The sequence below is a fragment of the Gouania willdenowi genome, chromosome 9 (assembly GCF_900634775.1).
Source record: "Gouania willdenowi chromosome 9, fGouWil2.1, whole genome shotgun sequence".
Lineage (NCBI taxonomy): Eukaryota > Metazoa > Chordata > Actinopteri > Blenniiformes > Gobiesocidae > Gouania > Gouania willdenowi.
Genome location: NC_041052.1, coordinates 5,888,496 through 5,905,051, shown reverse-complemented (window position 1 = coordinate 5,905,051; position 16,556 = coordinate 5,888,496). Strand labels below are relative to the sequence as shown.

Sequence of the window (16,556 nt, the reverse complement as noted above, 5' to 3'; positions counted from 1 at the left end):
GCTGCTGCTCCTTGGTTCAAGGATGTGCAACGTTGGATTTGTTTGGACTGCAATGATACTGTTCATAAATTATTTAATAAATTTGTCTTAAATGCTGCTTTGCGGAAAAACTCAATGTTGACAGGTAGTCAGGTAACTCAGGATAAATTGAAAGCTGTGTAGAATCTACAGCAGTGACTGTTGAAAGGACTTTTAAAAAATGACTAAAGTGGGTCTAATATGCTAAAAAAAACCACTCCGTGAATATTGACCAGCAGGTGTCCTCAGTGAGCAACATTTGTAACTAAGATGAGAAATAATGATAAAAAATAATAAAATAAAATAGGCTTTCACTATACAGTATATATGTAGCCTATATGACAGTGCTAAATATTGTGCTCTGCACAGTTTATTTAGTCGACTAGTTACAAGTTTGTGTCAGAAAGTAGTAATTTTTTCACTGAACAGTAGGTATGGGCACTACTTGGCAAATGTTCTAATTTCCTGTCCTGCCTTTGTGAAATTGCCTGATCTAAATAAGCCATCCCCTTGGCAAACTGAGTAGACGTGACCTCTCTTTCTCTGCAAGCTGCAGATGTATGCTAGCCTATATTACAGTGCTAAATATTAAACCTCCCACTTTTCTATAGCAATATATACTTCCTACGGGCACTGCACTTGTAAACTTAAAAAGGAAGAAACCAAATCTTGCACAATTGGATCTTAATTTATTTAATACAAAGGCATCTGTATAAAATAAAAGGTTTGTCAAAATGTACAATTCTTTTTAAAAAAATAAAATAACATCAATTAATTTAATTCAAAATAATACATATATACAGTATATATATATATGTGTATCACTCTTGATATAGCTAAATGTATGAATTCTAAAAAAGTGCTCGGCCAAATTTCACATGTGGGTAACAACACAATAGGTAGAAACCCCAACCTGAATGTGTCTGGGCGTTGATAAGAAATGGAACAACTAGGAACATATGGATTATGTTCAATGTGCCATGAAACGGTGTCATGTAATGAGTTCACATTATACTGAGAATGGATATGCACATATATGTGCATACACGCACATGCGCACTACCGAAAAATTAATTTTTGCTAAAAAAAATGATAACATACTTTTTTGTTTATTTTTGTTTTCAAAGTGAACGGACACGTGTTTTATTCGTTTATTCGATTATGTTAGTGTTAGGATTAGGGTTATAATCTCGCTAAAGAGGCAAACTCAGTACGTGACAACGGAAATAAAAAAAACTAACAAAAAAAAATAGTAATTAATTCAGTAACGGTTGGGTGTATAAATGTAGAGAAGTACTTTATTTATTTATTTATTTATTTTTAAAGTACAAGTAAAATTACTGATTTAGGAAAATACCCAAAAAGTAAAAGTACTCATAAAAGCAACTCAATTAATGTAACGTGAGTACTTGTAATCCGTTACTTTTACCTCAGATAGATAGATAGATAGATAGATAGATAGATAGATAGATAGATAGATAGATAGATAGATAGATAGATAGATAGATAGATAGATAGATAGATAGATAGATAGATAGATAGATAGACTTCTCTGTCCATGTATAGACGATAATGGGCGTGGACTATGTGACGTCAGATTTGTACAGTGTGACCGTTCAGTGCTACTGCCTCCTTCCTGCAGTGGCTGCTTACGGTCGCAGCTCACGGGTCTATCTTTATCACTCGACTGCAGAGGACATTTAATTCATATAAACCCACCGTAAATGGGTTTATCACAACACCGGTCGTTATTCTCGTCTTTCCGGCCCGACTTTTTTGGATGGACTGTCTCTTTGAAGTGTCACCGAGAAGCCTCCCTACGCCCAGCCCGCAGCGGCAGCCATAGCTCGGTCTCTGACTCTGGAGGTGAGCGGTCTCGTCATCGGAGGACTTCCATTAGTTAGCATGACATGCTAACGTTAGCCAAAGCCGAGCTAAGCGGCTAAGCTAACGGAGAGCTGCGGTTTTAATGTGAAATTTTGTTTTGTTATCATCGTATAAACCTGTCATTACTTAATGTGACTACTCAAAGATTTAATCGTTTGATAGTTTTATATCTATCGACCTACAGTTTGTGGAAAATTACCACCACGATGCGGCTCGGCTGTCAAGTGTCAGGTTACAACCATTTAATAGTGACTAAGTTAGTTCAGCTTCACGTTGTTAAACTATTTAGGTTCACTATCACTATTTTATAATTAGACTGTAACCAAAAATGCCACTTTTAAACCAGAGGTGTCAGCCAAAAATCATGTATATAGTCTATACGGTGTGTTATGTAACGTAATGTATTGTTCACGTGTGCACTGTTGCTGTCTGTCAGTAACAAACTCCTCCACCAATAAGATCGTCCGTTCTCGTGGCTCATTAGTCATAACACGCACAGTTTATAACCAGTGTAATCAGATAATAACTTAAGTTTACCATCATCAGCATGTCTTTTTTCTCTTTTGAACAGATAATAGAAGTGTGTTCCTGAGATGTCCGTGTTCAGTCAACAGGTGCTCCTCGCAGTCACCAGATCAAGGTAAATTTATTATAAACATTTTTATTCAGAGGTATAAAGAGTACTGATGTGTCCTACTCAAGTGGAAGCACTGTTACTTGATTGAAATTTAATTCAAGTACAAGTAAAAAGTAGCTGATATAAATAATAGTCAAAGTTATTTGTTACTTTCACCTCCCACGTTTATTTTTGGTTATAAATGTTGTCATGGTTCCCTTGCATACACTAAACATTTCTTATATAAACTTAAAAAGGATGAGACCAAATCTTGCACAATTATTTGGAACTTCATTTATTTTCCACAAAGGCATCTGTATAAAATAAAAGGTTTGTAAAAATGTACAATTTTGTTTAAAAATAAAATAACATCAATGAATTCAATTTAAAATAGAAAACATTCTCAGGTTTTAAGTATAGCTGAATTTATTCACTTAAAAACTAAGTAAATAACTGGCATTCAATGCTGTTTTGGTGCGGTGCATTACATTTAATCTGATTGGTCGGCTATGATGTCATGCATTTGATTGTCGTCTGGTTATTTCATTTGTAGTTTCACAATGTCCGTTGATAATTTTAAAACAAAAAATGATTATTTACTCCGTAAAGGTTGGGTGCAAAAATGTAACAAAATACTTGACTTCTTTTAAAACATACTGATGTACATGTAAAATGACTAATTTAGAAATATAATCAAAGAAGTACTAGTACCCATAAAAGCAACTCAATCACAGTAACGTAAGTACCTGTAATCCGTCACTTTCACTTCTGTATATGATTCCACATCCACAGACAGTGGAATGTAAGTGAAAGATGCAAAAACAACAGCTGATCTAAGAGCAGCTACTGGTTGCAGGCTATCTGTTTACTTTGTCTTAGTTTGTACTCCACGACCTTATTCATGAACACGGAAAACTTAGCCTGGAAACCGTGGCCTGATCTGCTCTCGTGTATCCCTTCACGAGATGATCTCATGTCTCTCTTGTAACGATTTTTAATCTGGACGGGGTTAGGAAACACTTTCTCATTGACTAAAACTTCATGGGGTCAGTGTGCACGTTTGTTTCCACAGTCTACATCATATGTGTCATACTCAAGGCCCGTGAAAATGAGAGAAAACATTCTTCATTGTGTAAATTACCCATTACCAGTTGTAAACTGTAAACTCTAAATGTTTCCAAAATCCTGCATTTTTTCTCAAATTATTTCACAAAATCTCCCCAAATTAAATAGAATTGGGTCAAAATAAAATGAAAGGATATTTAAGTATCTGTCACTTATTGCTTAGATATTGTTGATGCCTTTCATTCTTTGTCTAATTTATGACTGGAAGTGCAAACTTGGGCACATTAATGTTGAAATTGTTCATTTTCTCACCTAAAACCTTCCCACTTGTCATCGAACTGGTCTTAGTTGTGTTTTCCTGATAATTTACTCTGCTTATTTCAACTTTAGTCTGCACTACTTAATTCAGACTTGAAGCTTAGAAGCCATGCTAGATTTTTAGAAGTTTTCTATTGTTAATACACTGATATAACATTATATTTATACACATTTTAATTAAAGGACCATATAATGGACTGTGGCCTGTCTCGCATCTACTCAGCATTTTCAACCTGATTATATTTGCATCAGCTTTAGATCCTTCTGACCTGAAACAAGAGCGTATGATGTGTTTTTAATCCATAATGATAATACATTAGAATTTGTTTCCGTAGCACTTGGTTTTCTAATGTTCATAATTCTCCTATTTTACAATTTTGATAATTAAACTCTCAAGGGTTTTAATTATCTTTAAATGCTGACTGTAGTGACTTGATGAAAAAAAAAAAAAAAAAACAGTCACTGAATGTGTGTTTTGATATTTTGCAAACAACGGCAATGCTTTATCAACCTGTTGTTGACCTGATTAACAAATAATCAGTAAATGATTAAAAAAAAACATGTTAAAAGAATTATCATTGGTGTTTATTTGACTTTTTTCTGTAAGATTTCTGCTCAGATTTTTAAAAGCAAATATTACAACAGGCATCTCTACAGCTATTTCAGTTTTTTTTTATTAAAAAAAAAAAAGAAAATTTTCAAAATTTAACTTGAAACAAGAAGGCTTTTGCTTGTTTGTCCATTATACCGCTCGTCAGTATCCTGGACTCCTACCTCTCTCCGTGTGACATAAGGCTTTGTTTGAAAGGTGGTACTTTACTTTCTAAGCTAGTTGATCATTAAACCAACAGATGTATCAGTGGAACATGTTATGCAATTGTCACAGGTGACTGTTTCAGTTCAAAAAAGAAAACAGTGTTTGTGCTTTCAGTTTTGTGATGAGCAAACAAAGACAAAGGGAAGGTTTGATCAAGACGAACAAGCCTGTTGGGTTTTGCCTTGTTGACATGATTTATCTCAATACCATTGGGGTTTTTTCACAACAACGTAAGGTGTTTTTAAAGTTTTATTATTGTTACCAATGTTATTACAGTAGCTTATTTAAACAATTCTTTAAATCCTGACTCAAACGTTTGGAATTTCTTAATGTTTTGCTGTTTAAGTAAGTGTTCTCATTTTATAAATAAAGCGAAAGTATTTGGACTTTGACACTTGAAATAATTACCATAAACCTTGTTATTTTTTACAAGCATTATTAATGGTTATAACCAAATATCTGTTTGTAGCTGTTTCACCTTGTCTTGGATTAGCTATATTTCTTTGTAATAAAACAGTGCAATTAACAAGCTGTAGTCAACAAGTGTTTTTAATAGGAATCAAATGAACCAAAAAAAATATTTTATCATCTTTCATATTTTGCATATTTTCTACACATCGTGGGAGGGACAAAAGTAAGAACTACAATTGGATTTTATTCTGTTAAATATTGTTTTGTTTTATGATGTATTTTTTATATTATCTGATTTTATGTTATTTTCATAGAATGTATAATATAAACATATGTTTGTGTGCTTTGGGATGGGGAGGGGCTCACAACAGCACAATGGCATATCTGCAGACAATAATTCGTTTTTCAAAAATGTTTTTTAGAACAATTAGGTGAAATTGAGTAATTTCCCATGGCACACCAGGACCATGACACACACGTGTGCTGCAGTACAATGGTTGAAAAACTCTGGATTACAGTACAGTTAGCTTAAACTATTCAAATACAAAAGTAAACACATATCTTTACTACCTCTAACATTATGCAATAACTGACACGTTTTCCTTGTCTCTGTTACAGGGGATCATATTTATTATCCAAGAGGCACTGCTGCTCCTTCCTGTCTTCTAAATCCTATCACCACATAGATCCTCCTCGCCACGTCAAGTCTACATTCCCACTCAGGCACTCCCGCTACGGCCACATTCACTGTTACCGTGGCCACACCGTTGGCCGAAGCTCTACCTTGCTCGCTCGCTCTTTGCACAGCTCAGGTGTTTGGCTCCAGGATGTAAAGCAGGATGAGACCAAGGCCTCCTCCTCCACCGTACAGGACGCCTCCTCAGTACCTAAAACAGACTCTGTGGCTGTCGCGTCAACGACGGTTCAACCTCCAGCTGCTGCCACTCCAGCTTCTACCACTAGCACAGCAGCCGCTGTCCCTCCCGTCCAGGAGAGGGCGATAGTAAAGAAGTCTCTGTATCAGAGGATTGTTGATGAGTTAAAGCATTATTATAATGGATTTCGTTTACTCGGCATCGACACCAACATCGCTGGCAGGATGGTGTGGAGGCTGCTGCACGGACAGTTGCTCACACGCAGAGAGCGGAGGAGGGTAAGGAAAACCCATAAGAACACTTAAACTTATCAACTTACATGTGCAAAAAGGAGTAGGAAGAAGTAAAAACGTATATAATCCTACCCCTTTAATCACTACCGATTTTGCTTTTTTAAGTACAACTAATGATACAATTAATAACCCATATATCATTAAACAAACAATCTACATATTCAAAAACAGTCCATAGCTAATCATCAAAACAGGAAAAAAACAACTGGTTTCATCTGTTTTTAAACTGAATTATGTTTGATTATTGTTTTAGCTCCACACTCATTCTGTTCCATAATTTTGCTCCACAAATTGACATACAAAAACTTTTAAAAGTTGTTGGGACACTTAAAACCTCTAAATGTAACTTTCACTTTAATTTGTAACCCCGCCCCACTCTCTCTCTCCATTTTTCAAAGAACATGTTTTGGATTTTATAAATCTGTGCAGTTTGTGATTTTCACCAAGAACTTCAATGTACTTTGTGTTTTAATGAGAGAACAGATTTAAGATTTAATTTGACTCTTTTAGCAGCCCAGTCAGTTATAGGCCTGTACAATATTATTTAATGTATGAGGGGAGAAGTTAAAACGTTTAATTTTTTTATTTTATATTGTGCATTGTTGGAATATACGTGCCAAATATATATTTACATATATTTTTAGTTTATTTATTATTTAAGAAGTAATATTAATTTACACAATTTCAATGTTTGAGTGAGGTTAGTACACATTTATACCATGTAATGGGACTAATAATTTGCATAGTTTCAGTTTTCAGCCTCTATTTTTTCACTTTCGGTTTCAGCCAAAAATTGTTATTTTGGTGCATCTCTAATATGAACCTGTGCAGTCTGCTTTTAGCTGCAAAGAAACCAGGCACTCCAACATCATTGATTGTTTTGTAATGTTACAAAGTTCCTTTGACATGAACTTATAAAATACAAGGGGTTAGTATTAAATGTAAATGATTGAATGATTTAAAATGCAGTAAAGTATTTTTTCCACATGTAAATAAATAAATAGCTATGTGGGGTATCCTGTAACCACTGCTAAAGAGATTGTTTCACTTGAAGAATATTATCTTTAATCCTTGATGTGAAATATGTTCTAATCTGTTCTTATATTCAGCGTGACCTTCTTCGTACTAGACACTGATTGTTACACTAATTCTTTGGGTACTTTCGGTTTTACAAAGTATGCGTGTCACAGCTCGAGCTTAGTCTGTGAACCGTGATAGTTAAGCTTTTCTATGACAACTCTTTAAATTCTTCGAATTAAAATTTCCGTTTTTCTTTTTTTACAATTTATTTTTTATTGATTTTAATCAATTGTAGAATACTGTAGATATTATGTTGAAGGTTAAAATGGGTCAGTTTTTCTCATACCTAATGTTGCTGACTATTGTTCTTTGTTTGAGTAACATCACTTGATGCCTTTTCTAACATTCCACACTACAAAATAAGTTAAAAAAAATTTATTAAAAAAAAAAAAAGTAATATGTATGATTCATGCTGGTATCAGATCAGGATCGGCTGATACGCAAGGCTGCAATATCGGTATCATATCGGAAATGAACAAGTTGTATCGGGACATCCCTACTAATAATGGCTACTATAGCTGCCACAGCAGTTTACCTAGTGTTGCAGGAAGTAGAGATTAACATATTTAAAATATCTTTATATACATTGACAAACATTAGTCTGTATTCAACAGGTTGACTTCTTGAGCTGCTTTTATTTTGAAATTGAACATGAAGAGACTCCAGTTGTGCACGTGCCATGGTTGAAGCTAAATGCAGACCTTTCTAGAAAAGGAATGACAGGCTCGTAGATAGAATTTCACAGTCACCTTGACGGCTCGCTCCCCATACTGAGTTAACGACCGTCTCTACTGCTAACATTTGCTAACACCAGCTCTGTTTTCTGTGTTTACTTTCAGCTGATGAGAACCTGCGCCGACCTCTTCCGTCTGGTGCCCTTCATGGTGTTCATCATTGTTCCTTTTATGGAGTTCCTCCTCCCTGTCTTCCTCAAGCTCTTCCCTGAGATGCTGCCCTCCACCTTCGAGACAGAGTCTAAAAAGGCACGCACGCACACACTGATAGAGCAAGTCAAAGGATAACAGCATATATCTGTGTGATTATGCAATGCTACAGACAACACTGTTGCAGTGAAAATAGCTGTGTGATGTAGTTAAAATAGATGTTTCTTGAAGTTTTAGTTAAATTTAACTCCTCATGTTGGTGCTGGTCTGGTTGAGCTGCTCTGTTCCCCATGCTGTTCTTTAGTATGGCTGAGTAGTTCACAGATATGGTCCTGAGCTCCTGTGATTATAGTGAAGCATTAAAGACAAGCTTTGATCTTTTTTTAACCTTAAACAAGTGAAAGTCAATATTTCTGCTTTGGCGATTTCTTCTAGAAAACATTGTGAGGGGAATGTTTCTGTAGCAATACAAAAATCTATCTAAAAATGTTGAATCTGGTGCCTTTGTGCAGGAGGAGAAGCAGAAAAAGGGTCTGGCTGCAAAGCTGGAGCTGGCCAAGTTTCTCCAGGAGACCATCGCTGAGATGGCCAGAAGGAATAAAGCAAAGGTTCAAGCGGAGGATGAGACTCAGCGTTTTTCCACATACGTTCAGAAGGTACATCAGTGCACGGATGACACTGCACACATTTTATAGCTTACCTTAATAGGAAATCACATTTTTTTATTTCAAGATTTCCCAAATTAAATTTCAAGGTTTACCCATTTCTCCACCACTTCACTGTTTTTTTTCCCGTTCATTATCTTTCCCAGTTTACATGACTTCAGTGGCTATTAAACTTCCCAAATTCATACTAAACATGCTGAATATGGTTAATAGTCCATTTTATATGCTTCAGATGATTTAGTAAATCAGGATGTTACGCTGAAAGAATGACATTAGCCACACTGCTAACCCTCAGCCACCTTGTTTAACACTAAAAAGTTCCATGGAAATGTGTGAAATGGTCCCAAAACCTTATTTGTGAAACCTTTAATTACCACCAATAAGTGAATAACCCTCACATTTTTCATGAAATCCCGCACAGCCGTGTGATTGTAGAAGCTTCTGCCTTGACGTATCACCAGGTAAACTCATCACCAGCTCAGCTAATACACCAACAGCTAAACCTGTCCTTGTACCAGAACCTTTTCAGATTTGAATGCAGTCATAATAACACATTGAAAATGCATGAAGAGCTTCACCTGTGTGTTTTTAATCACATGGTAAAAATGATCACTCCTCGAATCTTAACACGGAGCGTGAAGTTGCGCGGTATTGGACATTTTCGTCCATTTGTCACGCTTGCCTGACATTCAATCACCCGTTTTCCCGTGGAAAAAGCGTGCAAATTTGTGATATTATTCTGAAACATGCATACGAGACATTTCCGGGTCATTTTGGAACCAGATTTTAAATAAAACGAGAGAGAAATAAAATAAATGGGTTAGATGGATTTTTTTCATTGCAAAAAGTGAACTTCATTTTATTTGGTTAATTTTTGTTGGGCTCTAATGGACAAACTAATGCTGCAGAATATTTTCAGCTCAATAGATAAAATAATAGGTTGGGGTTTTTTACAGATGAAGAAAAACTGCAAAATAAAATGTTAATTAGAATATTACTGTTGTAAATCAATTTATTTCAGGGTTTAAATCACTTTCATCTTTTCCATCAATCACCTATGAAACATTTCCTGTTTTACATGAATTCATTGCCCCAGTGAGCTTTTAGAGTTGCTTCCCTTGGTTGATTTCATCACAGTGGATCCACTGATGCTGTTGTCATGGTTACACATTCGGCTCTTTGTTTTTCAGGTTCGTGGCACAGGTGAACAGCCCACCACAAAGGACATTGTTCGCTTCTCAAAGCTTTTTGAGGACGAGCTGACGCTGGAGCACTTAGAGCGCCCCCAGCTGGTCGCTCTGTGTAAACTGTTGGAGCTTCAGCCCATCGGCACAAACAACCTGCTTCGTTTTCAGCTCATGCTGCAGCTGCGAACCATCAAGTCAGATGACGAGGTGAGACGGAGGCTCCAAATTCTGGTTCATGTGCTCTTGTTGTTTATACGTTTTTTTGTTGTTTGTAGATGATCGCAGCAGAGGGAGTGCCGGCGATGAATGTGTCTGAATTACAGGCAGCGTGTCGTAGCCGTGGAATGAGATCTTTGGGTCTGACCACTGATCAGCTCCGTCAGCAGCTGCAGCAGGTGAGCAGCAGACATCTGGTGACGTCTCTTTTTCTCTATTGAAGTAAAATCTGTATGTTTGGTGGAAAATCTGAGTTTAAAATAGGACAAACTTGTTCTACCACATCTCTGATCTTCTTTAAATGTTTAATCCTCTTTATGCAGTGGCTGGACCTGCACCTGAAGGAGAACGTGCCTCCATCACTGCTGCTGCTCTCCAGAGCCATGTACCTGACTGACCTCAAACCCAAACCCCCCGTCATCCCACCTGTACCCAAACTGGAGGTAGGACTTTAAACAGCCTGCTTTTAAATCTCAAAACACGTTCTGACCTGTAGTGTGTTGGATTTAAAAGAACTGAGTGCACGTGTTCTCATTTGAATTAGTTCAATTAAAAAACCGTTGGTGGTATTTTCTTAAAGGAATGGGGCTTTATCTCTACCAAGAAGTGACCTGTAATATGTTTGTTTGCACTTTCAAGACAAAAATCTTATTTCTCTGCCTGTTTTTCCTTTTTATTGCTGAAACCGCAAACAAATACGTCTTTAGTCAAAGTGTATAGCAACAACAAATGATGAGGGGTTTGTTGGACGACAGCTTTGCTAATATATATATTCTGTGTTGATGTGATTTGCAGAAAGCTGCTCCTCCTCCTCCTTCTGTGGAGAATGCAGGAAAGAACACTTCTTCAGTCGCAGCGGACATGTTGACGGACCCTGCTCGCATCATCAAAGACCAAGCGGTTAGTGCAGTGTTTTTCAACCTTGGGGTTGTCTGCAAATAGAATGGGTTGAAATTTCTAGTCATTGGTTTAAAAAAAAAAAAAAACAAACTTTGATAAATACAGATTAAAATTATTTTTCTAAAATGTTTAGAATTATTATTTTTCAGATACACATCACACATAAAGACCAAATAACTGTATCCTGTACTTAAGCTTTGTCAAATGTGAATCTAGTTAAAATAAAATGCAGTATAAAAATATCTGAGGTGGTGCACTTCTCACTGTGCACCAATTCTGGCTGCTCTGTATTTGTAACACACTTTAATAAACGTGATAAAAAAAACTAATTCTAGAGAAAAAAATGTCTCTGTAGTCGCTGGACATTTGTCATATCAAAATGGGGTCACGACACAAAAAGGTTGGAATGGGAACCTCTGCGTTCGTGCCTGCATGAAACAAACAAACCAGTATTTTTGCATTTTAAACACACTGATGGTTTTAAATGATAGAGAATAAGACCTGATTTCAGACAGATTGTCTGAAATAATAAAACATTTCTAATCAGGCCTGTGTTTTCTTTCTGTTAGGTGGTGGAAATGAGAGACAAAGCTCCAGTGATATCAGACAAACCTCTGACTCCTGCTGAGGTCCTTCAGGTGAGCACGTAGACCTGCAGCAGTGACAGAAACCCACCCTCCTGTTGTTCACCCACTTTTCATATAAATACGGGGCGCCGCCCTTGTGGCGACTCACAGTTCTCCCGTTCTTGTCCTCACATGTTTTGTGATTGCCTTCATGTTTTTTTGGACGGGATGAAAGTGAAATAAAATTGAATTGCTCTGTTGCTCTGTAACATGTGCAATGACAAATAAAGCTGATTCTGATAAGGTGGAATTATCATTAGGATCTAAAGTCCAGACACTTCTACTCTTGGATTTGTTTGTCAGATGATCTAAAAACCTGAGTTTCTACATAATCAAACCATCTCTCTTACATGTAGTTACTGGTCTGAGGAGCTGGAGTAAGCCGTTTAGTGTTGTGGTATAAATAAACCCGTCGCTGTCATGCAAGTGTTACAAATGGTGAGGCCTAAAAGTGCTGTAACGTGACTCCAAGTGCAAGTCTTCAAAACACGTTTCCATTGACACGGAGCACGTTTTGCTCTGATTTATTTAATCGATTCTGTGATATGTCACAATATTTCACCGTGCAATTATCATATTGATCCAAAGAATGTCCAAATACATTTTTTAATCGTGGTTTTTTTTTTTTTTTATGAAAAATAAATTTACAGTAATTGCGTTTACATATGAACCACATCAGACCTTGTTAAACTACCTCACTCCTCAATGCATTTTAGCTTGGAACTTAATAGCACTTTATTGTCATAAAACATACTGGACAATTTCATAGATGTGATTACTTTTTTTTTTTATTAATAACTTAACAGAATCAGAATCTGTTGTAAAAGCAAAGGTTAAAGTTTTTAGAAAAATGCAATTTGACAGTTTGATAAACATACCACTTTTTGATATTGGTACTTGAATTACAGTTAGTTATCATTTACTTGTTCTCACAAGTTTGCAAAAAATGAATTAAATTTGCAGGATTTGAGAAAAATTTGGAGTTATTTTAATAATGTGAAATTAAAAATGACCACCATCATGTGATATGTGGGCCCTGCTAATATTGTCGAGTTTCATTGAATTTGTGTTTTATTTTGGTGATATCTACAGCTGAAGTAGTTGGTAATTTACTCAATAATTTATGGTTTGTCTGACTCACATTTTAGCTAGTAATATAAACGGACAAACAAAAAATCGGAACTGTGTTTGTTATGCAGTTACTGAACGGTGAAGGCACAAGTCAAAAGTTTGATGACGCTGTCTGAGCCTTACGTTACGGTAATGCCGTATATCGCGGTAAAATAGGTTTGATAGAGGTTTGACGGTATCAAAATTTGGATACCATCCAAGCCTCAGAACCACTGCTCTAAAGGGCGGGATTTCAGTTTTACACGTGGTGTAGCTGGTATCTGTTCTGATCTCCTCCTTTCTTCCACAGGCCAAAGCAGCCACAGAGGTGACCCAGAAGAACAAGATGAGTGCCAACGGTGTGTGAAGAGCAGCAGCCTCAGAGTCCTCAGAGGAGGAGGAGGAGACACACATATGATGGTCTACAGTTCAGAAAAGCTCAGCTGAAACTCTCCATAAAGTTTCATCAGAAGTCCAGCTCTCTGCTCTTATTGTGCACTCCCTACTCTGGGACTCTGGAAATTTCACTGCAGAAATTCATTCTGTCTCTAAACACTTTGCTCTTCCTCTCCCTGTTGTACATTTGTAAATAACGTGTAAATGTGTCTGCTCTACAGCACAGTAGCAGCAGCTTTGTACAGTTTGCTATGCAAAAAGCTAGATTATTCTGCTTCTTTCCCCTCCCCTTTTAGCGATTTCAATTTGTTTGATTTTCAGACTTTTTAAATTCGCAAAAACACTTTTCAGAAACTTTGACGTTCTTGGTTCAGTTGCTGCTGCCCCACACTCAGTTTAACTGAGCAAGTTCTCCAGACGTATCTGATGCTAACGCGCTAGCACAGTCTCTGAACGTGTCCTTGGCTCAGCAGGGTGACGTGAGCACAGTTTACTACCATTATTCCCAAATGACGGCTGGTGAACTGTCGTCTCTTTCCACCAGCAAGAAGCTATTAAAAGGACGATTTGTACAAAAGAGCAAAATTAGTGTTGTATTGTGTTTTAACCCTAAGATGATAACAATTTTAAGCCTAAATGAGGAAATACTTGATGTTGTCCATGTACTGATAAAGAAAAGCTCAAAACTTTAAAACTATAAATGACATTTAATGTTAATATTTGGGATCGTATGATCAGAACCTGTGTGTTGGACATCCTTCAGCATTTGTTAGCCGACCTTTCCCATCTTGACTTTTATTTTGTTTCAACATTTTACATCTTTACTGGTGATCTGATGGACGTGAATAAGGTGGAGTGACTGCTGTTGATGGTGAAGTGTGTGATCACTTAAACATGTGCCTAAAGTTAAAAATCTGACATTTGCATCACTGCGTTAGAGGAAAAACGTTGAATTTGTTGCCTGTGGTGTAATGTTTTTTTTTTTCCCCTTATTTGATCCATTTCAATCCTAACTACTCGTGCTGATGAAAAATTAAACACCTGACCACATCATTGTCTGTAACGGCCTTCTGGAGCGCAGAAAGATAACTGATCATATCTGTGTTACTGACACTGTGAGGAGGGATTACTCGGACATTTTTTTAAGTTTTCACCCCATGTCAATGTTTTCCTGCATGGCAGTGAGTTCTTGGGTGATAAAAAGCAAGAATTTGGATCATTAAAATTTTAAAGCCCTCTCAATTTTGTCTCTGTGTTTGTTATTCATACTGCAAAAGCAGATATTTTTCCTGATGTCTACATATCAGTCTATATATGCATAACAGTTCTGAAATACAATGAACAGATTCAATAAAAATCATATAACCACTAGAGCAGACATGGGCTTGTCTGTAAAAGGTCCCATTTACAGACCTTGGAGTCACCGTTAGTTTACCAATAAACAGGAAAAGATTCCCTGCCTTTATAAGTGCTGACTAGGACACTGGGAGTGAGGCCCAAGGCCAAGACAGGCTGACTTGATAATAATGTATCATATTTTTCTGCAGTCAGTGCCTTCTCCTCGTCCTCTCTCTGCTCTGTTTCAGGTGTCGTGAAGCTGATGATGGCAGTTCCTGATCTGTGGTTCACGGCTCAACTAGTCTGGGACACTCTGATGTTCTATCTCTCTATCCTGTTCTGTTGGTTCTTCTGTCCACTAACCAGTCGACGCAGATGGCTGCCACCTCTAAACCTGGTTCTAACGGAGATTTCTTCCTGTTAAAATGCAGTTTTTTTTCTTCCCACTGTCGCTAAATGCTTGTTCATGTGGATTTTGTTGGGTTTTTTCCTTATTATTATGGATTTTACATTTTGATAGCGCTATCAGATGATCTTTGTTATCTGCACTATATAAATAAAGATTGATTGATCGATCATGCCAGCTTTCAAAAATCACCTACTATCTTTAAACAATCAACAATTTGCTAAACTTTACAAATAAATGAACAAGAAATGCATGTGTCCATGCTAAACAATGTTAAAGACCAAGTATCCCGATTACTTTGGAGTGAATTGTCCAAGCAACAGAAGTTTATATGAAACCCGTGGTTATATTTCGTGGTTCTTACCATGAGCTGTTCATCCACACATGTAAATAATCTTTGCATCAAAGTTCAGTCACAATTGAAGGGGAAAATTAAAAACCTATTTCCTCTGTAGCTGCTAAGCAAACACTGCCATTGCTCCCAGTTCACCCACAGTGACTGATTAGTGTCATTAAAAGAATCAGGTGTGCACACTCATAAGTGGGAGGGGCTTCAACCTGGCCCCTCCCACTGCTTAGCAGGAGGAAGGAAGGCAGTTTGGCAGAACAGTTGTTTTGTCTGAGTTATCTTTGTTATTGTGGTTGGCATTTTGTGTATTTAATGTTGTGCCATGTATTTTTGTTGTCCTGCATTTTTCCTGAGTGGTTTTGTGGATTATTTTTTATATATCCTACTCAAGTTGAAGTACAAGTAAGTCATATATAAAATTCTCAAGTACAAGTGAAAAGTAGCTCAATTAAATAGTACTCAAAGTAAAAGTTACTAGTTACTTTCACCCCGCACGTTTATTTTTGGTAATACATCTTGCCACGGTTCCAGTAAACATCTTGTGTATAAACTTAAAAAGGAAGAGACCAAAATATGCACAATTGGAACATAATTTTTTTTTTTTCATAAAGGTAAAATAAACCTTTGGTTTGTCAAAATGTAAAATTATTTTTTGAATAAGATAACACAAATGAATTCAACTTAAAAAAAAAAAAATTCTCAGGCTCTAATTATAGTTACATTTAAAGCAGAACTAAGTAACTTGCGCTTAGCGCTCCCCCTAAAGGTTCCTTTTGGTTATGTCACTTTACTAAAAACTCTGGCCCCGCCGCCTGCCCCACCCCACAGCGACATTGCTCTTTAAAGACGGTAGCAACCGATCACTGTAAAATCCTAATACAACAGTGGCACTAAGGGCACTTTCACACATATAGACCCATGTGACCATGTGAACAGTAGGTAGGTGGATGGATGGATGGATAAATGGATATCTGTGTGTGTGCTGCCTGATGGAGCGCTGGGTTGAGAGTGTGTGCGCGTGCCTGTTGCGCAATCACACACACTACGACGACAGTGTGTGTGATTGCTGTGTGTTGCTGCTGAGCTGTCGCTACATGGA

The 16,556-nt window shown here is 36.9% G+C and overlaps 1 protein-coding gene across 1 annotated transcript; it reads left to right on the top strand.

Annotated features, from left to right (window-relative positions):
• The first annotated feature begins 1,649 nt into the window (after positions 1 to 1,649).
• Positions 1,650 to 14,606, top strand: letm2 (leucine zipper-EF-hand containing transmembrane protein 2). Its single transcript, XM_028457316.1, has 11 exons — positions 1,650 to 1,884; positions 2,477 to 2,545; positions 5,751 to 6,285; positions 8,220 to 8,363; positions 8,777 to 8,920; positions 10,120 to 10,323; positions 10,392 to 10,511; positions 10,656 to 10,775; positions 11,128 to 11,232; positions 11,802 to 11,870; positions 13,279 to 14,606. The coding sequence occupies exons 2-11, from the start codon at positions 2,499 to 2,501 to the stop codon at positions 13,333 to 13,335; spliced, it is 1,545 nt and encodes a 514-aa protein (XP_028313117.1). The 5' UTR covers positions 1,650 to 1,884; positions 2,477 to 2,498; the 3' UTR covers positions 13,336 to 14,606.
• Positions 14,607 to 16,556: the final 1,950 nt, after the last annotated feature.

Coding starts and splice junctions, on each gene's coding strand:
- letm2 (XM_028457316.1), top strand. CDS start 2,499: ATGTCCGTGTTCAGTCAACAGGTGCTCCTCGCAGTCACCAGATCAAG. Junction 2,546..5,750: donor CTCGCAGTCACCAGATCAAG/GTAAATTTATTA, acceptor TCTCTGTTACAG/GGGATCATATTTATTATCCA. Junction 10,512..10,655: donor TCCGTCAGCAGCTGCAGCAG/GTGAGCAGCAGA, acceptor CTCTTTATGCAG/TGGCTGGACCTGCACCTGAA.